At 44.5% G+C, this 20,722-nt stretch overlaps 1 protein-coding gene across 1 annotated transcript in view; it reads right to left on the bottom strand.

The window, feature by feature from the left end:
- Nucleotides 1–20,722, bottom strand: part of LOC107391375 (voltage-dependent T-type calcium channel subunit alpha-1I) — a 374,405-nt gene that overhangs the window by 182,463 nt on the left and 171,220 nt on the right. The window contains exon 5 of the mRNA XM_070549995.1: nucleotides 17,771–17,868. Coding sequence (XP_070406096.1) covers nucleotides 17,771–17,868 — 98 coding nt within the window. The remainder of the gene's footprint in view (nucleotides 1–17,770; nucleotides 17,869–20,722) is intronic.

Here is a 20,722-nt window from a genome sequence, read left to right as displayed (position 1 = left end):
GCAGCGCATTGTGCGTTCCGCTGAGAAGGTGATTGGCTGCAGCCTTCCATCTCTCCAGGACCTGTACGTCTCCAGGACTCGGGGGCGTGCAGGTCGGATAGCAGCTGACCCTTCTCACCCGGGTCACAGACTTTTCGAGCCGCTTCCCTCAGGCAGGAGGTTACGGTCCATCCGGACCAGAACCTCCTGCCATAAGAACAGCTTCTTTCCATCTGCCGTTAGACTTGTGAACAGCTTATAAACACACAACCATGCTGGTCTTCTGTACTCGACACAACGTCACGTTATCGGCCATGTTACCACTACCTGCCTTTTTTTATAGCTGAAAGTTTTATTCTAGTTTTATTCTATTTTATTCTATTTTTAATCTTATTATTATTCATGCTATATGCAGCACATTAGTACCAAAGCAAGTTCCGAGTTTGTGAATTGTTTGTTCACTGACAATGGCAATAAACCTGTTCTGATTCTGTTTCTGATTAAAAAAACTTCATAATGTAAATCTACAGTATGACAGTTAAGATAGAAAATATGCTCTGACCACCTATTCTATGCCTACAAGTGGGCAGAGGACGTGTATAGGACTGGTTATGGCAGATCTTTGATAAATGTACTAAACATAATTCTCCATCTGGCCACTTCAAGACCAAAAGTGGTTTGGTGTGAAGTTGTGTCAGTAGTTTTCAAGAGGTTAGAGTATGAACTTCACACGCTCACATACTCACAAAGGAATAGGTACTCAGGTAAATGTTCATGTAGGCCTTTTACATCTTGTACAGGGGATACTTTTGCAGGTGAATTGCTTTTTTTCTATTTAAAAACTGATTTTGTCGGACTGTACAATTTTCACTCATCCAACAGAACTCGACATCAATATAAGAGAAGATGTAAGGAGACAGATGAATGGTCTGTAGATGAATCCTCTGCAACGCATAAAAAAATGGAACTACCAGCTGTTACAAACTACCCGACCGACCGCTACAGAGGATTTTATAATTAAATGACTGAATCCAGTGTTTGTGATCATCTCCATAAGTGTTGTGTTATCTCTTATCAAGTTAGAAAACAATTCAATCAATGGACTGGATCTGAAAGATCAAAATTATATTTTTTAAATGAAAATGATCTGGCACTGAGAGCAATAATATTCATTTGTTCAAATCACACAAAGTAAAATGAGTAAGCTCCTTCCTTGTTCTCCTCATTTCAGGTCTCCAGCTGTCCTTTTTGTCCCTTGCTCCTTTAATCTCTATTCACCTGATGACTCCCCCCATCCCTCGCACCTCCCTGGCCCTATCTATCATTGTAATAGCCTGCTCATGTGAGTTCCCCAGCATCTCTCCTCTCATCATCTCCCCCTTCCTCTTGTTCATCTTTACCCATCCTTCATGGAGCCGTGTAATCCCATCTTCCCAACTCATTCATCTCTCTTGCTGCTCTCCATCTCTACATCTGCTAATCTATACTTTTTTAGCCTGCATTAACCCACATTGTGTGACCTCTTTGAAAAATTGCCAACTGAACAAATGTCTTTTGTGCAACAGATGTTCTTCTGGTGGAATTTGTCTAAAATGTTTATAAAGTCACAGAAAATATTATTTTACAGACTGCTGACCTTTCTTGGATAGCATTTTTTCGTTTGTTTTTTAGTGTCCCAGACAGAAAGGCAGTTAAAGTTACACTAAGCAGTTTCCTGCTCCTTCGCAATATAGGTTGAAAGTGGAATTACAACTGTAGTAAACAACCCTGCTCTAGCCCGCTGGAGCTAGTGTGATGCTAACACTAACATGAGCCAAATAATACTAAAATAAACCAAGAGGTAAAATGATCCACACTGTTGCATATGTATTACTTATTAAGCCCAGAAGCAATAAAGCCAGGGGCCTCATTTATCAAGCTTGCTTACGCACAAAACGGGGTCGGAAAACTGCGTAAGCAACTTTCCACGCAAACTTTGGGATTCATGAAAGAAAACTTAGTGGAAGAATGTGCACAACTTTAAGTTTACTAAGGACCTTGCTTACACACATTTTGGACATGGAGAGCACCTGCAGTGCTGCTGCTGAGAAGGTTAAAAATAAGAAATCCTGCAGCATTATCACTTGTACTGCTTCGTTTTCACACAGAACAAGCCCCACACGCACACACGTGCACGCACACACACACACACACGCACACACACACACACACACACACACACATGTGCACGCACACACACACACACACGCACACACACACACACACACACACGCACACACACGTGCACGCACACACACACACACACACACACACACACACACACGCTCGCACAGCCTGAAGCGCAGAATACGGAATGCAGAATATCAGCAGGGGAACAGATTAGGACAGAATGTCATGTGTCTGTGACAGTGTGTGTGTGTGTCCTGTCACTGTGACCCGATTGATCATGCACCCTGGCTACTTGGACAAGGAAGACCTCTGTTTGGGTGACTGGTTAGTGCACGTGACTTTCACCTGGGAGTCTCAGGTTTGAATCCCGATTGGACCTTTTTTTTTTTTTAATATCCACCACAGATCTCTCTGAAGAATTCACAACATTGACGGCTTCAGCAACGGTGTGCCACCCGGTGGATTTTCTCTTATTTGTTTTGCAAAAGCACTTCCTTTCATTTCTCCACCTCACTCACAGGCACCTCCATTTCTGCTTCTGTGAAATTGCGCTTCCTTGATCTGCCTTGATCTACGGTCGCCATCGTCATTGGTGGAGCGCTGCAACAGCCGGCTTATGTACGTGCATGAGATCCACAAGGCCCTTTGCATTGACTATTTATGGCAGTAAGTGGGCGTGGTGAGGGCGGGATGTGACTAAAAAGCAGCTGACAACCTTTCTAGATAGTTTGTGATTTATGAAGCGGAGATTGTGTGCAGCTGTGCGTACTCCATGTTTGATAGATCACAAACCTACTTGGCGTAAGTACATTATTTTTTTTGCTGAGCTTAAGTACGGTTTTAGTAAGGATTCTACGCAATGTTTGATAAATGAGACCCCTGGTCACCATCAGTCTGCAATTTTGTAGCCTCCTTTAGCTCCCTCAAACTAGTGCAGGCCGCACCAATGTTTAGTCCAGTTTCAGCTTTTTGCTTTGTCACTAAAGACATTACTTTCTTACTTTTACTTCCAGGCTCCACCATGATGCTAACAAAAAAGCAAACTACTTCCTTTTCTTGTTCGTTTTATTGACAATCTGTGAACTAAGAAAGCTAACTTCTAGCATAACAGCTAACAGCCATAAAGCAGTTAAAGAGCTTCCCCTATAAAGCACCTACCCACTCCACAAACTGTTAAGTGCAGTATGTGACCAGTAGAGGGCTACTGAGTGGTTTTCAGGGTGAAGTCGGTAACATTTCTACTCACACAGCATTTTAAACCCACTTTTGAAGGAATAGCTTATATAGTGAGAATTTTACAGTGAGAAAATCCAAAGAGTCTAATGTTTCTGTCATTTTAGAAGGAAGGTTATACTGAAACATATTTCACATCCAGCTGGCTTCAAAATGATCAGGTTTTCTGCTTTCAAAACAAAGGAAAGAGGGACGTAACTACTGTTAACCATCAGTGAGTGTTGGATTGCCGCGTCTCCTGCTAGCAATTGCAATTTGACGATGGCTGGTAAAAAGCTCCAGAGTCGTTTAAAGTTTGTTGCAATAATGACATTTTACCACATGATGTCATTTGTACTTAAATTCTACATAATGCACCTTTAAAGTTTTAAAAAGTTTGTTACTTAACAAAAAATAAAAAAAATTCCCACGTTTCTTGGAAAATTTAGACTTCTAAGTCCATCAAAGTAAGTCTCTCACTTGTCTGTGATGGTTAGTGACAAATTGTGTACAGTATATACAAGGGAGTTTTAAAAATGTCCCACAATGCTTGAAAAGTTGTTCTATTTCCTCATGTGAGTTGCAAGGTTTCACTCTCATGTCCCTAGAATTCTAGAAATTTGAAGGTGTTCAAAGACACTTCCTTTCTAAATAGACAGCGTCGTTGGTGTCTGAAGTGTGCCTGGAACCCGTCTCGTCTCGTCTCGTCTTCCTCCGCTTATCCGGGTCCGGGTCGCGGGGGCAGCATCCCAACTAGGGAGCTCCAGGCCGTCCTCTCCCCGGCCTTGTCCACCAGTTCCTCCGGCAGGACCCCAAGGCGTTCCCGGACCAGATTGGAGATGTAACTTCTCCAACGTGTCCTGGGTCGACCCGGGGGCCTTCTGCCGGCAGGACATGCCCGAAACACCTCCCCAGGGAGGCGTCCAGGAGGCATCCTGACCAGATGCCCAAACCACCTCAACTGGCTCCTTTCGATCCGGAGGAGCAGCGGTTCTACTCCGAGTCCCTCCCGAATGTCCGAGCTCCTCACCCTATCTCTAAGGCTGAGCCCGGCCACCCTACGGAGGAAACTCATTTCGGCCGCTTGTATCCGCGATCTCGTTCTTTCGGTCATTACCCAAAGCTCATGACCATAGGTGAGGATTGGGACGTAGATCGACCGGTAAATCGAGAGCCTGGCTTTCTGGCTCAGCTCCCTCTTCCCCACGACAGATCGGCTCAGCGTCCGCATCACTGCAGACGCCGAACCAATCCGCCTGTCGATCTCCCGATCCCTCCTACCCTCACTCGTGAACAAGACCCCGAGATACTTAAACTCCTCCACTTGAGGTAGGACCTCTCCCCCGACCCGGAGGTGGCAAGCCACCCTTTTCCGGTCGAGAACCATGGTCTCAGATTTGGAGGTGCTGATCCTCATCCCAGCCGCTTCACATTCGGCCGCGAACCTACCCAGCAAGAGCTGAAGGTCAGAGCTGGATGAAGCTAGGAGGACCACATCATCCGCAAAAAGCAGAGACGAGATTCTCCTGCCACCAAACTCGACACACTCCACACCACGGCTGCGTCTAGAAATTCTGTCCATAAATGTGATGAACAGAACCGGTGACAAAGGGCAGCCCTGGCGGAGTCCAACCCTCACTGGGAACAGGTCCGACTTACTACCGGCTATGCGGACCAAACTCACGCTCCTCTGGTAAAGGGACTGAATGGCCCTTAACAGAAAGCCACCCACCCCATACTCCTGGAGCGTCCCCCACAGGGTGCCCCTGGGGACACGGTCATAAGCCTTCTCCAAATCCACAAAGCACATGTGGATTGGTTGGGCAAACTCCCATGCCCCCTCCATCACCCTTGCAAGGGTATAGAGCTGATCCACAGTTCCACGGCCAGGACGAAAACCACATTGCTCCTCCTCTATCTGAGATTCAACTATCGATCGGACCCTCCTCTCCAGTACCTTGGAGTAGACCTTTCCAGGGAGGCTGAGGAGTGTGATCCCCCTATAGTTGGAACACACCCTCAGGTCACCCTTCTTAAAGATGGGGACCACCACCCCGGTCTGCCACTCCCTAGGAACTGCCCCCGATGACCACGCAATGTTGTAGAGACGTGTCAACCATGACAGCCCTACAACATCCATAGCCTTGAGATACCCAGGACGAACCTCATCCGCCCCCGGGGCTCCGCCGCTGTGTAGTTGTTTGACTACCTCAGCAACTTCTGCCCCCGAGATCGGACAGTCCATCCCCAGGCCTCCCAGCTCTGGTTCCTCCTCGGAATGCGCATTGGTGGGATTGAGGAGCTCCTCAAAGTATTCCTTCCACCGTCCGACTATAGCCTCAGTTGACGTCAGCAGCTCCCCATCCCCACTGTAAACAGTGTGAGCGAGTTGCTGCCTTCCTCTCCTGAGGCGCCGGACAGTTTGCCAGAACCTCTTTGGAGCCGATCGATAGTCTTTCTCCATGGCCTCACCAAACTCCTCCCACGCCCGAGATTTTGCCTCGGCAACTGCCACTGCTGCACCCCGCTTGGCTATCCGGTACCTGTCTGCTGCCTCCGGAGACCCACAGACCAGCCACGCCCTGTAGGCCTCCTTCTTCAGCCTGACGGCTCCCCGAACCTCTGGTGTCCACCAGCGGGTACGGGGGTTGCCACCACGACTGGCACCGGCCACCTTACGACCACAGCTAGCAACAGCCGCCTCGACAATCGCAGAGTGGAACAAGGCCCACTCGGACTCAATGTCCCCCACTGCTCTCGGGACGTGGTCAAAGCTCTGCCGGAGGTGGGAGTTGAAGACCGTCTTGACAGGTTCTTCTGCCAGGCGTTCCCAGCAGACCCTCACTATGCGTTTGGGTCTGCCAGGTCTACGCGGCATGTTCCCTTGCCATCTGATCCAACTCACCACCAGGTGGTGATCAGTTGACAGCTCCGCCCCTCTCTTCACTCGGGTGTCCAAAACATACGGTCGCAGGTCAGATGATATGACTACAAAATCTATCATCGACCTGCGACCTAGGCTGCCCTGGTACCAAGTGTACCGGTGGGCATCCTTATGTTCGAACATGGTGTTCGTTATGGCCAAACTGCGGCTTGCACAGAAGTCCAATAACGAAACACCGCTCGAGTTCTGATCAGGTGGGCCGTTCCTCCCAATCACACCCCTCCAGGTCAAGCTGTCATTGCCCACGTGAGCATTGAAGTCCCCCAGCAGGACAATGGAGTCCCCTGATGGAGCACTATCTAGCACTCGTCCCAGGGACTCCAAAAAGGGTGGGTACTCTGAACTGATATTTGGCCCATACGCACAAACAACAGTCAGGACCCGTTCCCCGACCCGAAGGCGCAAGGAAGCTACCCTCTTGTCCCCCGGGGTAAACCCCAACACACAGGCAGAGAGTCTCGGGGCTAACAAAAAGCCAACCCCAGCCCTCCGCCTCTCACCCGGAGCAACTCCAGCAAAGTAGAGTGTCCAACCCCTCTCCAGGTCTCGGGTTCCAGAGCCAATGCTATGTGTCGAGGTGAGTCCGACTATATCTAGCCGGTACCCGTCTGTTTGCCATAAAGGTGGCATACCTTTGTTGAGTGTGGTATTTTATAAAACTGGGTTGTGACTCAGGTGAAAACAAACTCTAGGATCATTTCGAGTACCAACAGATCACTGCAGCTAAGTTGCTAAAGAAAATGAAACAAGACACGAAAAGCTTTGAACCTTCCAACAGATCCACTGCATGTACAGTAAATCATTTGCTCTTCTTTGTTCGGTACCAGATACTTGCTATTGTCTTTCTAAGTTCTGAAAAGTCACTTCAGTTTGTTTGTTGCTTCTTTTTCATTTTTTTGTACAATTTCAGGTTGAGAACTATAAAGGGATAACACACAATTAACAGGCATTTTTTTGTCATTTTTATAGATTTCATATTTTTTCAGGACCCTTCTGCACAAATCAGAAAGTACATTGATGTGCCTTTTTGTGGGCTCTTTTGTGTGATTTCACCCAAACAATCAGTGGATTTCAGGCTAGTAACAGTTTACGCCATGGCACCATTTCACCAATCAGCAGGTCTGTGATGCGATAAACATGTTCCAGTACATCACTCTCTTCTCGTGTTTGCAGTTGGATCTCTAAAACTAATGAGGTCTAAGTGTATGAAATGTTCACATAACAAGGTTGATGTGTTGAACATTACGAAGTGTAGTTATAGCATATGAGGAGCCATATTTGATCATATGCCCTAAACAAGTGAAAAAAAACTAAAATGTATAGTTTTTTAGACATAATCTTCATACTGATGGTAATGTAAAACATGTAAAACATCCAGAAACTTTTAAAATAAAAGTCACTTGCAGATAAACAGACATTGTCTCATGTGAAACTGCCATAGCTAAGGTAAACAGAACAGAAAATAAGCCACAGACCTTTTTGGGTACACTGGGAAAAAAACAAACAAACACAGACTTTACAGTAAAATACTAGCTGCTGAGGTTGCCCAGATGGTACCATAAAATTATGCACCAAATATTTTTTCTGTTATAGTAAGAATTTTTTATGGTTGTTTTTAGACAACATAAACTTTATGAAAATTTCCCGTCAAAAAATCAATGCAAGAGATGCAAGAATATATGTCTGTTTTTATTTATTTATCTTTTTTTTTCAGGGAAAAACTATACAAATTACTGTTTCACCAATGAATTTATTTTACGGAAACTTCTCATAAAATCAACAGTTATGAACTTTTTTTAACAGTTGACAAGCTTTTTCTGTCATGGTTTTGCTGTTTATCACTGTTAAATAACACAGCCGTCTTTGCCCCACCTTGTTACCGTGGAACACTTTTTTTCCTGTTTCGCATAACAATCTCTCCCGGTTGGAAGGGAGCTCATGGGTAAAACGCCTCTATTACGTTACACGCCACTTCTGTGTCCAGTGGAAGGTAGAGGTAAGAGTGGCTGTGTTGGTGACTAGCTGTTTGTCTGTGGCCCTATGACAGACTTGGCCAGGGTGTTACCTGCATCTTGCCTGGTGACTGCTGGAGACAGGCACCAAATCCCTTTTATTTTAATGTGAAGGAACTTTGCTGAAGCAGCTCAGAATATGGTGCTGTGGATGCCGGAGAAGCTTCTGCATCAATATTTGAGTTCTGCTTTTCATTTTCGCACCCACAAAACCCCACAGCAGCAACCTGATCCAGAAATTATCTTGTTTGAAATGAAAACAAAACATCTTCTAATAGATGTCATGTTGTCTGCTAGGCTGAAGTGTCCTCTGACCAGATGTCAGAGAGCTTTGATGAGGGGATTTCCTGTGGAGGGAACAACATGCTAGCAGGTTTAAAAGCATTGATGCCAAACTTAAAGTGTTCTAACAATTATATTAAAAGATGACCGTTATTGTTATGGCTACAAATGGTTTAAAGGCATTTTCCTGTTGATAAGTGTGCATTAAAAAGTTTCCAGAGTAACAATGTCTAAATTTCACCATATGAGTCATCTCTGCAGAGGGAGTGTACACAGAGCAGCTGATTCCTCGAGAAAGATGTTGAGCTAGCGTGATATCTGAGCTCGTTAAAGCTGTGTTTTCAAAAGAGAAAGAACATTTCATCACAGTGATACAAAAAAGAAGCAGCAACAAATCTCAGCAAAGATGTTTTTTTCAGCACATTTTGAGTTTGTTTTGGATAACTTCATGTTTTCAGTGAAATTCTGAATCAAAACCGAGCCATTACACTCCGATCATAACACGGAGAAGACATATACCAGGTGAGATTTTCTGACACTGGGTTGTCTCGTCCACACTGATCAGCTCAGCCTCACTGACACCAGAATCCAGAATTTGAAGGATGAAATCATTTATGATGTCTCAATCTTCCTGTCGAGCAAACGACTCCACGGAGGAAGGCAACTGCCTCTTGTTTTGGAGATAAATCAACTGAAGGGATGCAGATTATATGACAGAAGGAGGTGAAGAAAGCAAAAAGAAAGAGGAGGGGGTTGCCATTAGAGCCTGGGCTATACTGAAAGCTGCCGAGGATAAAATGAATGACAAACCAAGGTAATGTGGTGATCACAAAGGACCAGGAAGACGCATCAGAGGATGATCCCAGAGAAATTCTAAACATAAAAAAGTAAAAGAAGATTTAGGACATAACGGCAGCTAAAACGCATCCAAGACTGATACGTGTTCATTTGTTTGCACCAAATATAGAAAAGCATCCATTTCTCTGTCTCGATTCAAGCAGGAAATAACCAGATCCGTGTCTGCTGCAGGTTTGGAAGCAATAGGAGGTGCACAGCGGCAATTATGAAAGTAGGAAAAACACATTAACTTCAAGAGCCAGCGAATCTAGCTTCAAGAGTACTCATAGCCTCTTAAAATGATTGCCTGCTAAGTACAATTAAGTTATTTCAGCACATCAAAAACAGCAGCTATCAAAGAAATTCTGATAATTTACATCATAAGGGACAGAGATCCAGCAGCACTCTCAGAAATGATGTGCTGAAGACCTCAAAAACATGCCCTGACTATTATAAAGATGTTTTTAGATGCTGGCGACATTCACTTTGGAGCTGTCTTCAGATGAAAGATTTTTTAAAAGCTTGGTGATCTGAGTGATCTAAAACACTGGATCAGGAAGAAACTGATTTTTAGCATTGAAGTTGCTCAGGCTGCTATCTATTAGCAAAGTGGAGCTAAAAATGGCAAGAAACGACCCACTCAGGCTGTTCCTGGGACATGTCTAGCAAATATTTTAGAATAATAAAGTAAACTGGAAAAAGAATGTGCATGCAGCAAGAAGCCATGCAACCAAAGCATGGGGAATTCATCTGTTAAAAACTTAGTTCAGATCATTTTAGGTGTGTTTTTTGTTATTATTATTATTAGAAAAAGAAGAAGAAGAAGAAGAAGAAGAAGAAGAAGAAGAAGAAAATATCATTTCTATAGCGCCTCTCAAGATAAAAATCACGAGGCGCTTCACAAAAACAAATAATGTAAAAATATAAAAAAGAATTTAGAAAATGTTTAAAAATATATTTAAAATGAGCAAAAATAGACAATTGTGATTAAAAATGTTAAGAAAGAGAGAGAGTGAACAGGAAAGAGGGAAACCAGTGGATCCTGAGGAAGGTGGAATAGGTGGGGAGAGCAGAATAAAGAGAGAGAGGTGAAGAAGGTCATACAAAAGCCAGCTTGAACAAGTGAGTCTTCAGCTGCTTTTTAAAGGAGACCACTGAGTCCACTGATCTCAGGCTCAGGGGGAGAGAGGTCCAGAGTCTGGGGGCCACAGCAGCAAATGATCTGTCACCTTTGACCTTTAGCCTGGTGCTGCACAACCAGTAGGCTTTGATCACTGGACCTCAGGGACCTGCTGGGGGTGTAGGGACTGAGAAGATCACCAATGTAAGATGGTGCTTGTCCATGTAAGGCCCTATAGACCAGAACCAGGATCTTGAAATGAACCCTGAAGTTGACTGGCAGCCAGTGAAGCTGGAGGAGAAGCGGGGTGATGTGGGTGTGTTTGGAGGACTTGGTCAGAAGCCGAGCACAGGTGTTCTGAACCACCTGTAGACGGTTCAGGGAGGTTCTGCTCAGACACGTGAAAAGAGAGTTACAGTAGTCTAAGCGTGAGGAGATGAAGGTGTGGAGAACTGTCTCAAGTTCAGAGCGGGACAGAATGGGACTCAGCTTAGCAACGTTCCTGAGATGGAAGAAGGAAGAGCCAACAAGAGAACTGACATGAGAATCCAGGGTGAGAGCTGGGTCAAAGGTCACACCAAGATTCCTGTCAGAAGGTTTGGTGTGGGAAGCAAGCTGACCAAGAGAGTCTCTGACTTTGGGAACCAGCTTGTCTGGGGCACAGATGAGGATCTCAGTCTTATCTTCATTCAGCTGAAGAAAGCTCCCACCATCCAGGTTTTGATAGAGTCTAAGCAGGTGTGTAACAGCTGCAGCTTAGACATCTCACACTGGCGGTAACGACACCCGGTTACGCCAATCGGAGGTCACTAAAATTAATGTTGCTTCGGTGTGTAAGTTTGCCAAAACAATGTCGGACTCCGTAATTTTCTCTGGCCCCCTGCCTGATCGGACCAGTGACGACATGTTTAGCCGCATGCTGTCCTTCAACCGCTGGCTGTCTAGGTGGTGTCCTGAAAACAACGTGGGCTACATTGATAATTGGAAAACTTTTTGGGGAAAACCTGGTCTGATGCGGAGAGACGGCATCCATCCCTCTTTGGATGGAGCAGCTCTTCTTTCTAGGAACATGGCCAGTTTTATTAGTCCTCCATGACAACCCAGGGTCCAGACCAGGAAGCAGAGTCGTAGTTTAACCCACCCCTCTGCAGCTTCTGTACTGTTACCCACCCACTACCCCATAGAGACAGTGTCCTGCCCACGGCCAAAACCACACAGATTAAATATCAGGCTTAATAAAGCAAATCATGGAAATCTCTTAAATATTAGAACAAATTCAACTGAGCAGAAAACTAGAAAAATTAAATGTGGGTTGTTGAACATTAGATCCATTTTTTCTAAGACTTTGTTAGTTAATGACTTGATTTGTGATAATCAGATCTCTTTGCTCTCTCTCACAGAATCCTGGCTGCAGCAAGAGGACTATGTTAGCTTATTTAAATCATCATATTGCTCAAAGTACAGGGCGAGGAGGAGGCGTAGCAACCATTTTTCATTTAGATTTATTAATCAGTCCCTTACCAATTAATAGTTACAGTTCGTTTGAACATCTTATTCTTAGTTTTCCTAATCCAGATTGCAAAACTGTAAAACCACTCTTGTTTGTAGTTTTATATCGTCCACCAGGCCCTTACTCTGAGTTTTTGGATCAGATCTCTGATTTTTTATCTGATTTGGTGCTAAATACTGATAAGGTTATTGTAGTGGGGGATTTTAATATTCATGTCGACATTGAAAATGATTGCCTCAGTGTAGCCTTTAGTAATATCTTAGACTCAATTGGTTTTACTCAAAGAATACATAGCTCCACCCACTCCTGCCATCATACATTGGACCTTGTGCTGACTTATGGCATTGAGTGTGAGGAAATAACGATCTTTCCACATAATCCAGTCCTCTCGGACCACTTTCTGATAACCTTTGAGTTTTTTATAACTGAGTTCTCGAGACATGAAAGTAAATTTCACTATAGTCGGTCTCTATCTGACAACGCAGTTGCATCTTTTAAATCAACTGTTCCATCTTTACTGTCCTCAGCATCTCAGAGGAACGTAGCAGAGGGCAATATTTTCAGTTCTAGCCCCTCACAAATTGATGCTTTAGTTCATCATGTGAATTCCTCTTTACGTGTGGCATTAGATGATGTTGCCCCTTTAAAAAAGAAGGTAATTAGGGACAGGAAGTTGGCTCCCTGGTTTAACTCTCATCTACGAGCCTTAAAACAAAACTCTAGGAAATTGGAGTGAACATGGCGCTCTACGTACCATGAGGAGGCCTACCTAGCCTGGAAAAATAGTCTTGTGCTTTAAAAATAAGCTTCGACAAACTAGAACAGCTTATTTCTCAGCAATAATTGAGGAGAATAAGCATAATCCTAAATGTCTTTTCAGTACAGTTGCTAAACTTACACAGAATCATAGCTCTGAGCCATCTATTCCCTTAGCCCTCAGCAGCAATGACTTCATGGGATTTTTTACAAGTAAAATTAATTCTATTAGAAACAAAATCTTTAGCATCCTCCCTAATGCGATTTCTTCTTCCTCAGTAAGTGAGGCAGCATCAGAGGTGACTGTAGAACCTCATCTGTGTTTGAACCGTTTTGATCCAGTTGAGCTTTCAGAGTTATCAAAAATATTAGCTTCATCTAAACCTTCAACTTGCATTTTGGATTCAATCCCAACCAAATTATTTAAAGATGCATTTCCTTTGGTTACTGCCCCCATTCTAGATATAATCAATCTATCCTTAGTAAATGGGTATGTACCACAGGATTTTAAGGTTGCTGTAATCAAACCTTCACTTAAGAAGCCTTCTCTGGATGCAGATGACCCAATGAATTATAGACCAATATCTAACCTTCCATTTTTATCCAAAGTCCTGGAGAAAATAGTGGCCATCCAAGTATGTGAGCATTTAAACACTAATGCTCTGTTTGAGGAATTTCAGTCTGGTTTTAGAGAGTATCACAGCACTGAAACTGTGTTAGTGAGAGTTACAAATAATATTCTCATGGCCTCAGATAAGAATCTTGTGTCTGTTCTAGTCTTGTCAGATCTCAGTGCTGCCTTTGACACAGTTGATCACAATGTTCTTTTAGAAAGACTTGAACATGTTGTAGGGATCAAAGGAACAGCGTTAGGCTGGTTTAAATCCTACCTGTCTGACAGATTTCATTTTGCAAATGTACATGACAAATCTTCTTCATACTCCAGGGTTACTTGTGGAGTACCACAGGGTTCAGTGCTTGGACCAATTCTTTTTACTATATATATGCTCCCAATTGGTAAAATCATTAGACAGCATGGGATAAACTTCCACTGTTATGCTGACGATACTCAGTTATATTTATCCATTAACCCTGATGAACCTAATCGGTTGGGTAGATTACAGGCTTGTCTTGAGGACATAAAAAATTGGATGACTCTTAACATTTTCCTTTTAAATCAGGACAAGATGGAAGTTCTCATCTTTGGACCAGAAATCCAGAAAAGGAAATTGCTTAGTCAATCACCTGACCTGAATTGCATTACATTAATCTCCGAGAACAAAGCAAGGAACCTTGGTGTTATCTTTGACCAGGACATGTCATTCAAATCCCACGTTAAACAGGTTTGTAGGATTTCCTTTTTCCACCTTCGGAATATTGCTAAGATTAGAAGCATCCTTTCCAGGAGTGATGCTGAAAAACTAGTTCATGCATTTATTACATCAAGACTGGATTACTGTAATCCATTACTCTCAGGAAGTCCACAGAATGTAGTTAAAAGTCTTCAGCTTGTCCAAAATGCTGCAGCTAGAGTTCTGATGAGAATTAAAAAGAGAGATCATATCTCTCCTGTCTTAGCTTCCCTACATTGGCTAGCTGTTAAATTCAGAATAGATTTTAAGATCCTTCTTCTCACATATAAAGCTCTTAATAATCAAGCTCCATCATACATCAGTGATCTGATTGTTCCATATGTTCCTAACCGAGCACTTCGCTCTCAGACTGCAGGTTTACTGGTGGTTCCCAGAATATCTAAAATTAGGATGGTATCAGGCTCCTCTCCTGTGGAACCAGCTCCCAGCTTTAGTCCGTGAGGCAGACACTTTGTCTACTTTTAAGAATAGGCCTAAAACATTTTTATTTGATAGGGTCTATGGTTAAAATCTGATGTTAGCCTAGATCTGGACAAGTGGGGGAGTAGAGGGAGGTGGAGTGTACAGTCGGTAAAGACGGCTCTCCCTTGCCCTGCCTCCAACATGCCTCCATCTAAATAGGATAGATTATCCAGAGTTATCTCTGTAGTTATGCTGCTATAGGCTTAGACTGCTGGAGGACACACTGACCACTTTTCACACTTGACTACTTTTTTCTAAAATCTGCTCTTTAACTGTATTATTTTCTGCAATTTCAGCTGTTAACTTTATTTTCTCTCTAAGTGTTTTTCTCCCCAGAAGAAGCTACAATGACGTTCTGCTGAGCTGTGGTGGCCTCATGGAGGGGGCCATCGACTAGCACACTGCTGCTAACCACTTAAACATTCTCCCACTCCTGATAATAACGTTTTGCTTTCCTTGACGTTGCATGTTCTACTACTAGTTTATACGTTTAATTATAGATCCACTAGGATAAATACAATAAAGTTTATCTCTCACCAAATAGAATATTTACCAAGAAATCACAATATAGACACATTACTTTGTCTTGTGTGTGTGTGTGTGTGTGTGTGTGTGTGTGTGTGTGTATGTGTGTGTGTGTGTGTGTGTGTGTGTGTGTGTGTGTGTGTGTGTGTGTGTGTGTGTGTGTGTGTGTGTGTGTGTGTGTGTGTGTGTGTGTGTGTGTGTGTGTGTGTGTGTGTGTGTGTGTGTGTGTGTCTGCTCTGTCTTCTCGATCCCCAGTGAGTCGTGGAGGATGGCTGCTTATACTGAGCCAGGATTCTCTGGAGGTTTCTTCCTGTTAAAAGGGAGTTTTCCTCTCCACTGTTGCTATATGCTTGCTTAGTATGAGGATTGCTGTATAGTCGCTGACACTAGTCAGTGACTTGAAGCAATTTGCTGGGTTCCTTATATAGGAAACATTATTTCTGACCGGCTTAATGAACTGACCTGAATTGGAATGTTTATTATGTGAAGTGCCTTGAGACGACTCTTGTCGTGATTTGGTGCTTTATAAATAAACTTGAATTGAATTGAATTAAAGGAGATGTACAGTTGGATGTCATCTGCATAAAGATGGTAGGAGATCCCTTTTAAGCATGTTCCTGTAGCTTGTGAACAATTCATATAGTACCTGCTTAAGATATATTTAAAAAAAAGTATTTTTACCCCTTTATAACCAGGCAAAAACTGGTGATCGTGCTTTAAAAATATATATATATATATATTTTTTTTTGCTTATGGGTCTTCAAACCAACTTCCATTGGCAATAAAACAGTCCACATCTCTGCCTATTTTTAAATCCAGTCTAAAGCTCTATTTTAGATCATTTTGCTAGTTTCATTAATGCTTTTTGAGTTTTTAGTGGTTTCTTTTTCTGATTGCTCTTTGGTCTTATTGCATTTAATTCTTTTATAGTTTTTTAGTGATTTATGTATGTGTTTACAGTGTTTTTTATCTGTCTCTGCACAATGTGCAGCACCTTGGGCCTCTTTGACTGGGGGGCAAAAAAGTACTTAATTAATCGGCAATTAAACTGAATTGACAAACCGCAGCAGTTTATGCCAACACTATTTTACAAAGCTAGTAAGCCACCATTAATCTTCCATATTCCTGTTATTTCCCCCAACATGTTTCTCAACATTCAGTTGGAGGTTTAAAAGCCAAAGATGCTCATTTCTGATAGAAATAACTGCATGACTTCATGTAAAGAACTAAATCATGTCAAATTTAGAGCTTTCCAAATGCTTACAAAGCAGGGTTAGCATGACCTGTTAGGGAATGCTGGACAGTAAATTTTAGTCGTGCTGCTCTGGGTGGCTGCATGTTGGAGTAGCTCTGTTAACTACATGTAAGTTTTGCCTTTTTTGGGCATTTTTTCTTCTAGCATCTTAAGAAAAACTGTATTTTTTGGACCTTTTACTTTTCTGTTTCCAGTGCTGTGAAGCTTAGAGGATTTTTAATGCTATAAAAGGAAACACAAGTAAAAATCATTTTCCCTCTGGGATTAATAAAGTATTTCTGAATTCAATTGAATTGAATTATATTATGGCAGTCATCCAAATGTCTACGTTCTGTCATCCGTTATCTCAACAAGCCAGTTAAAACTTATGAAAGTCAAAATCAACAATACACAGTACAGGCCAAACGTTTGGACACACCTTGTGATTCAATGTGTTTTCTTTTCTTTTTTGGGGGGGACCATTTACACTGGGAGATTCTCACTGAAGGCATCAAAACTATGAACGGACACATGTGGAGTTATGTACTTAACCAGAAAATGTGAAATAGCTGAAAACATGTTTTATATTCTATTTCCTTCAAAATTGCCACCCTTTGATCTGGTTACTGTTTTGCACACTCTTGGCATTCTCTTGATGAGCTTCCAGAGGTAGTCAAATCCAACAGTCCGGAATGAGTCCTGACTGTATGTCTACTAGCAAAAATCCATGGAGCAAAAAGGCAACCATAAGCAGCTAGCACTAAACTGTAAAAGAATTTGTTAAAAAGCTCTAATGAATGCCAAATACAATACACAGTAGTTTGTTTTGTAATGTCAGGGGTCAATTGTTGAAGAAAAAATTATGTAAGAACATTTGGTGGTGTCTTGTGCTGTATAATAAACCGTGCAGAAAAATATTTACTATTTATTATTTATATTTATCCAAGCTGGGGTTGTTTCTACTAATAGAGACTTCAGAACCCACCAGATTCGAGTTAATTAGGTATAATAACAACACATAACCAGTTACTCCAGCAAAGCTAGCTGCTTTACGGGTACCTGTCCATGGTGCTGAAATAGTTAAAAGAGGCCTTTTGTATATCCTGCTGGGAATTTTGTCTTCTTCTTCCTCCTCGTCCTATATTAGTTTATAAAGTGGGAACATTAACTTGTAGCTAGGAGAGCTTGACATGTGTAATACTTTTGTAAAACTCTTACAATTTCACTTAACGTGAATGGATATCCCCCTGGGTTTCACAAAACATAGAAAAACGGGCTCAATTTCATTTTCACTTCACCCCCATTAAGTGATTTTTGGTGGTAGGGAAACCCAGTGAATGGATAGCAGGACTTACTTGGCACTCTGTTAATTGCTTTGAGAGGCCGCAGCACCCTCACGGTTCTGATAGCAGTGAAGTTGATGTTCTGCAGGTCCAGAGAGTATTCAACCATCCTGGAAAATACACAATAGACACAAAAAAAGATAATTTATATAGAATATTTCAGTAAAAGAATAATGAAAAATAATCCCTAAAGGCAAATAAATAAATAACTAAATAAAATAAAAACCACAGACACACAAAGTATGACATACATTATATCAGGGCAATTTCATCTTTACTTGCAGTCTCAGCTGGTCCATCATACTCATCGTTTCAAGTTTATTCCCATTAGAAGACACAGATGTAAACACTCAACTCACACAGCTGGGCACCCACTGTGCTGGTCCTAATCAAGTACTTTATAAAGCAGCATGTTTAAAAGACAGCAAGAAAAACATTTTGTCACATTGCCCTAATTTTATCAGGGAATGGCTTTATTGCATGTAATTAAATATTGGGAAGCTGAGCAGAGACTTTAACACGGGAATGTCACAGAGAGCTCCTGCGGCTGTAAGAACCAGACTTTTCTCCCTTCTGACACAGATGTCAATCTGCAAGTGAACAAGTGAGAGAAACCTCCCGGAGCTGTGGAAAGTGGCTGTGCTGGCTTTTAGCACATGCAGCAAACGCATCAAAGAGAATTCTCCTGGTCTGGAGGCACCTATGAGCAGAAGAGGCCTGAGACTGAATGTGCAACCATCTGAGATGAAAGCAGATACTCGTGAATGAGCAAAGATCGGAGGTGGAAGACTTCACAAGCATCAAGTGAAACTAGAAGCAGAATGTAAATCCCCGAAAAAGACTAAGAGCCTATTTTGTTATTTGACCTATTTTTGACAATTCATTTCTCTGAAAATATACTTTGCCTGAAGAATAATAGCAAGAGAGGAGAGGAGAGGAGAGGAGAGAGGAGAGGAGAGGGAGAGGAGAGGAGAGGAGAGGAGAGGAGAGGGGAGAGGAGAGGAGAGGAGAGGAGAGGAGAGGAGAGAGGAGAGGGGAGAGGAGAGGAGAGGAGAGGAGAGAGGAGAGGAGAGGAGAGGAGAGGAGAGGAGAGGAGAGGAGAGGAGAGAGGAGAGGAGAGGAGAGGAGAGGAGAGGAGAGAGGAGAGGAGAGGAGAGGAGAGGAGAGGAGAGGAGAGGAGAGGAGAGGAGAGGAGAGGAGAGGAGAGGAGAGGAGAGAGGAGAGGGGAGAGGAGAGGAGAGGAGAGGAGAGGAGAGGAGAGGAGAGGAGAGGAGAGGAGAGGAGAGGAGAGGAGAGAGGAGAGGAGAGGAGAGGAGAGGAGAGGAGAGGAGAGGGGAGAGGAGAGGAGAGGAGAGGGGAGAGGAGAGGAGAGGGGAGGGGAGAGGAGAGGAGAGGGGAGAGGAGAGGAGAGGAGAGAGGAGAGGAGAGGGGAGAGGGGAGGGGAGGGGAGGGGAGAGGAGAGGAGAGGAGAGGAGAGGAGAGGAGAGGAGAGGAGAGAGGAGAGGAGAGAGGAGAGGAGAGAGGAGAGGAGAGGAGAGGAGAGGAGAGAGGAGAGGAGAGGAGAGGAGAGGAGAAGAGAGGAGAGGAGAGGAGAGGAGAGGGGAGGAGAGGAGAGGAGAGGGAGAGGAGAGGAGAGGAGAGGAGAGGGGAGAGGAGAGGAGAGGGGAGGGGAGAGGAGAGGAGAGGGGAGAGGAGAGGAGAGGAGAGAGGAGAGGAGAGGGGAGAGGGGAGGGGAGGGGAGAGGAGAGGAGAGGGGAGGGGAGAGGAGAGGAGAGGGGAGAGGAGAGGAGAGGAGAGAGGAGAGGAGAGGGGAGAGGGGAGGGGAGGGGAGAGGAGAGGAGAGGAGAGGAGAGGAGAGGAGAGGGGAGGGGAGGGGAGGGGAGGAGAGGAGAGGGGAGAGGAGAGGAGAGGAGAGGAGAGGAGAGAGGAGAGGAGAGGAGAGGAGAAGAGAGGAGAGGAGAGGAGAGGAGAGGAGAGGAGAGGAGAGGAGAGGAGAGGGGAGAGGAGAGGAGAGGAGAGGAGAGGGGAGAGGAGAGGAGAGGGGAGGGGAGAGGGGAGAGGAGAGGAGAGGAGAGGAGAGGAGAGGAGAGGAGAAGAGAGGAGAGGAGAGGAGAGGAGAGGAGAGGAGAGGAGAGGAGAGGAGAGGAGAGGAGAGGGGAGAGGAGAGGAGAGGAGAGGGGAGAGGAGAGGAGAGGAGAGGGGAGAGAGGAGAGGAGAGGAGAAGAGAGGAGAGGAGAGGAGAGGAGAGGAGAGGAGAGGAGAGGGGAGAGGAGAGGAGAGGAGAGGAGAGGGGAGGGGAGAGGGGAGAGGAGAGGAGAGGAGAGGAGAGGAGAGAGGAGAGGAGAGGAGAGGAGAGGAGAGGAGAGGAGAGGAGAGGAGAGGAGAGGAGAGGAGAGAGGAGAGGAGAGGAGAGGAGAGGAGAGAGGAGAGGAGAGGAGAGGAGAAGAGAGGAGAGGAGAGGAGAGGAGAGGAGAGGAGAGGAGAGGAGAGGAGAGGGGAGAGGAGAGGAGAGGAGAGGGGAGAGGAGAGGAGAGGGGAGGGGAGAGGAGAGGAGAGGGGAGAGGAGAGGAGAGGAGAGAGGAGAGGAGAGGGGAGAGGGGAGGGGAGGGGAGAGGAGAGGAGAGGAGAGGAGAGGAGAGGAGAGGGGAGGGGAGGGGAGGGGAGGAGAGGGGAGAGGAGAGGAGAGGAGAGGAGAGAGGAGAGGAGAGGAGAGGAGAAGAGAGGAGAGGAGAGGAGAGGAGAGGAGAGGAGAGGAGAGGAGAGGAGAGGGGAGAGGAGAGGAGAGGAGAGGAGAGGAGAGGAGAGGAGAGGAGAGAGGAGAGGAGAGGAGAGAGGAGAGAGGAGAGGAGAGGAGAGGAGAGGGGAGAGGAGAGGAGAGGAGAGGAGAGGAGAGGAGAGAGGAGAGGAGAGGAGAGAGGAGAGGAGAGGAGAGGAGAGGAGAGAGGAGAGGAGAGGAGAGGAGAG

Source organism: Nothobranchius furzeri, chromosome 4, assembly GCF_043380555.1.
Source record: "Nothobranchius furzeri strain GRZ-AD chromosome 4, NfurGRZ-RIMD1, whole genome shotgun sequence".
Taxonomy (NCBI): domain Eukaryota; kingdom Metazoa; phylum Chordata; class Actinopteri; order Cyprinodontiformes; family Nothobranchiidae; genus Nothobranchius; species Nothobranchius furzeri.
The sequence above is the reverse complement of the archived record's forward strand: the minus strand, read 5'-3'. Positions and strand labels throughout refer to the sequence as shown.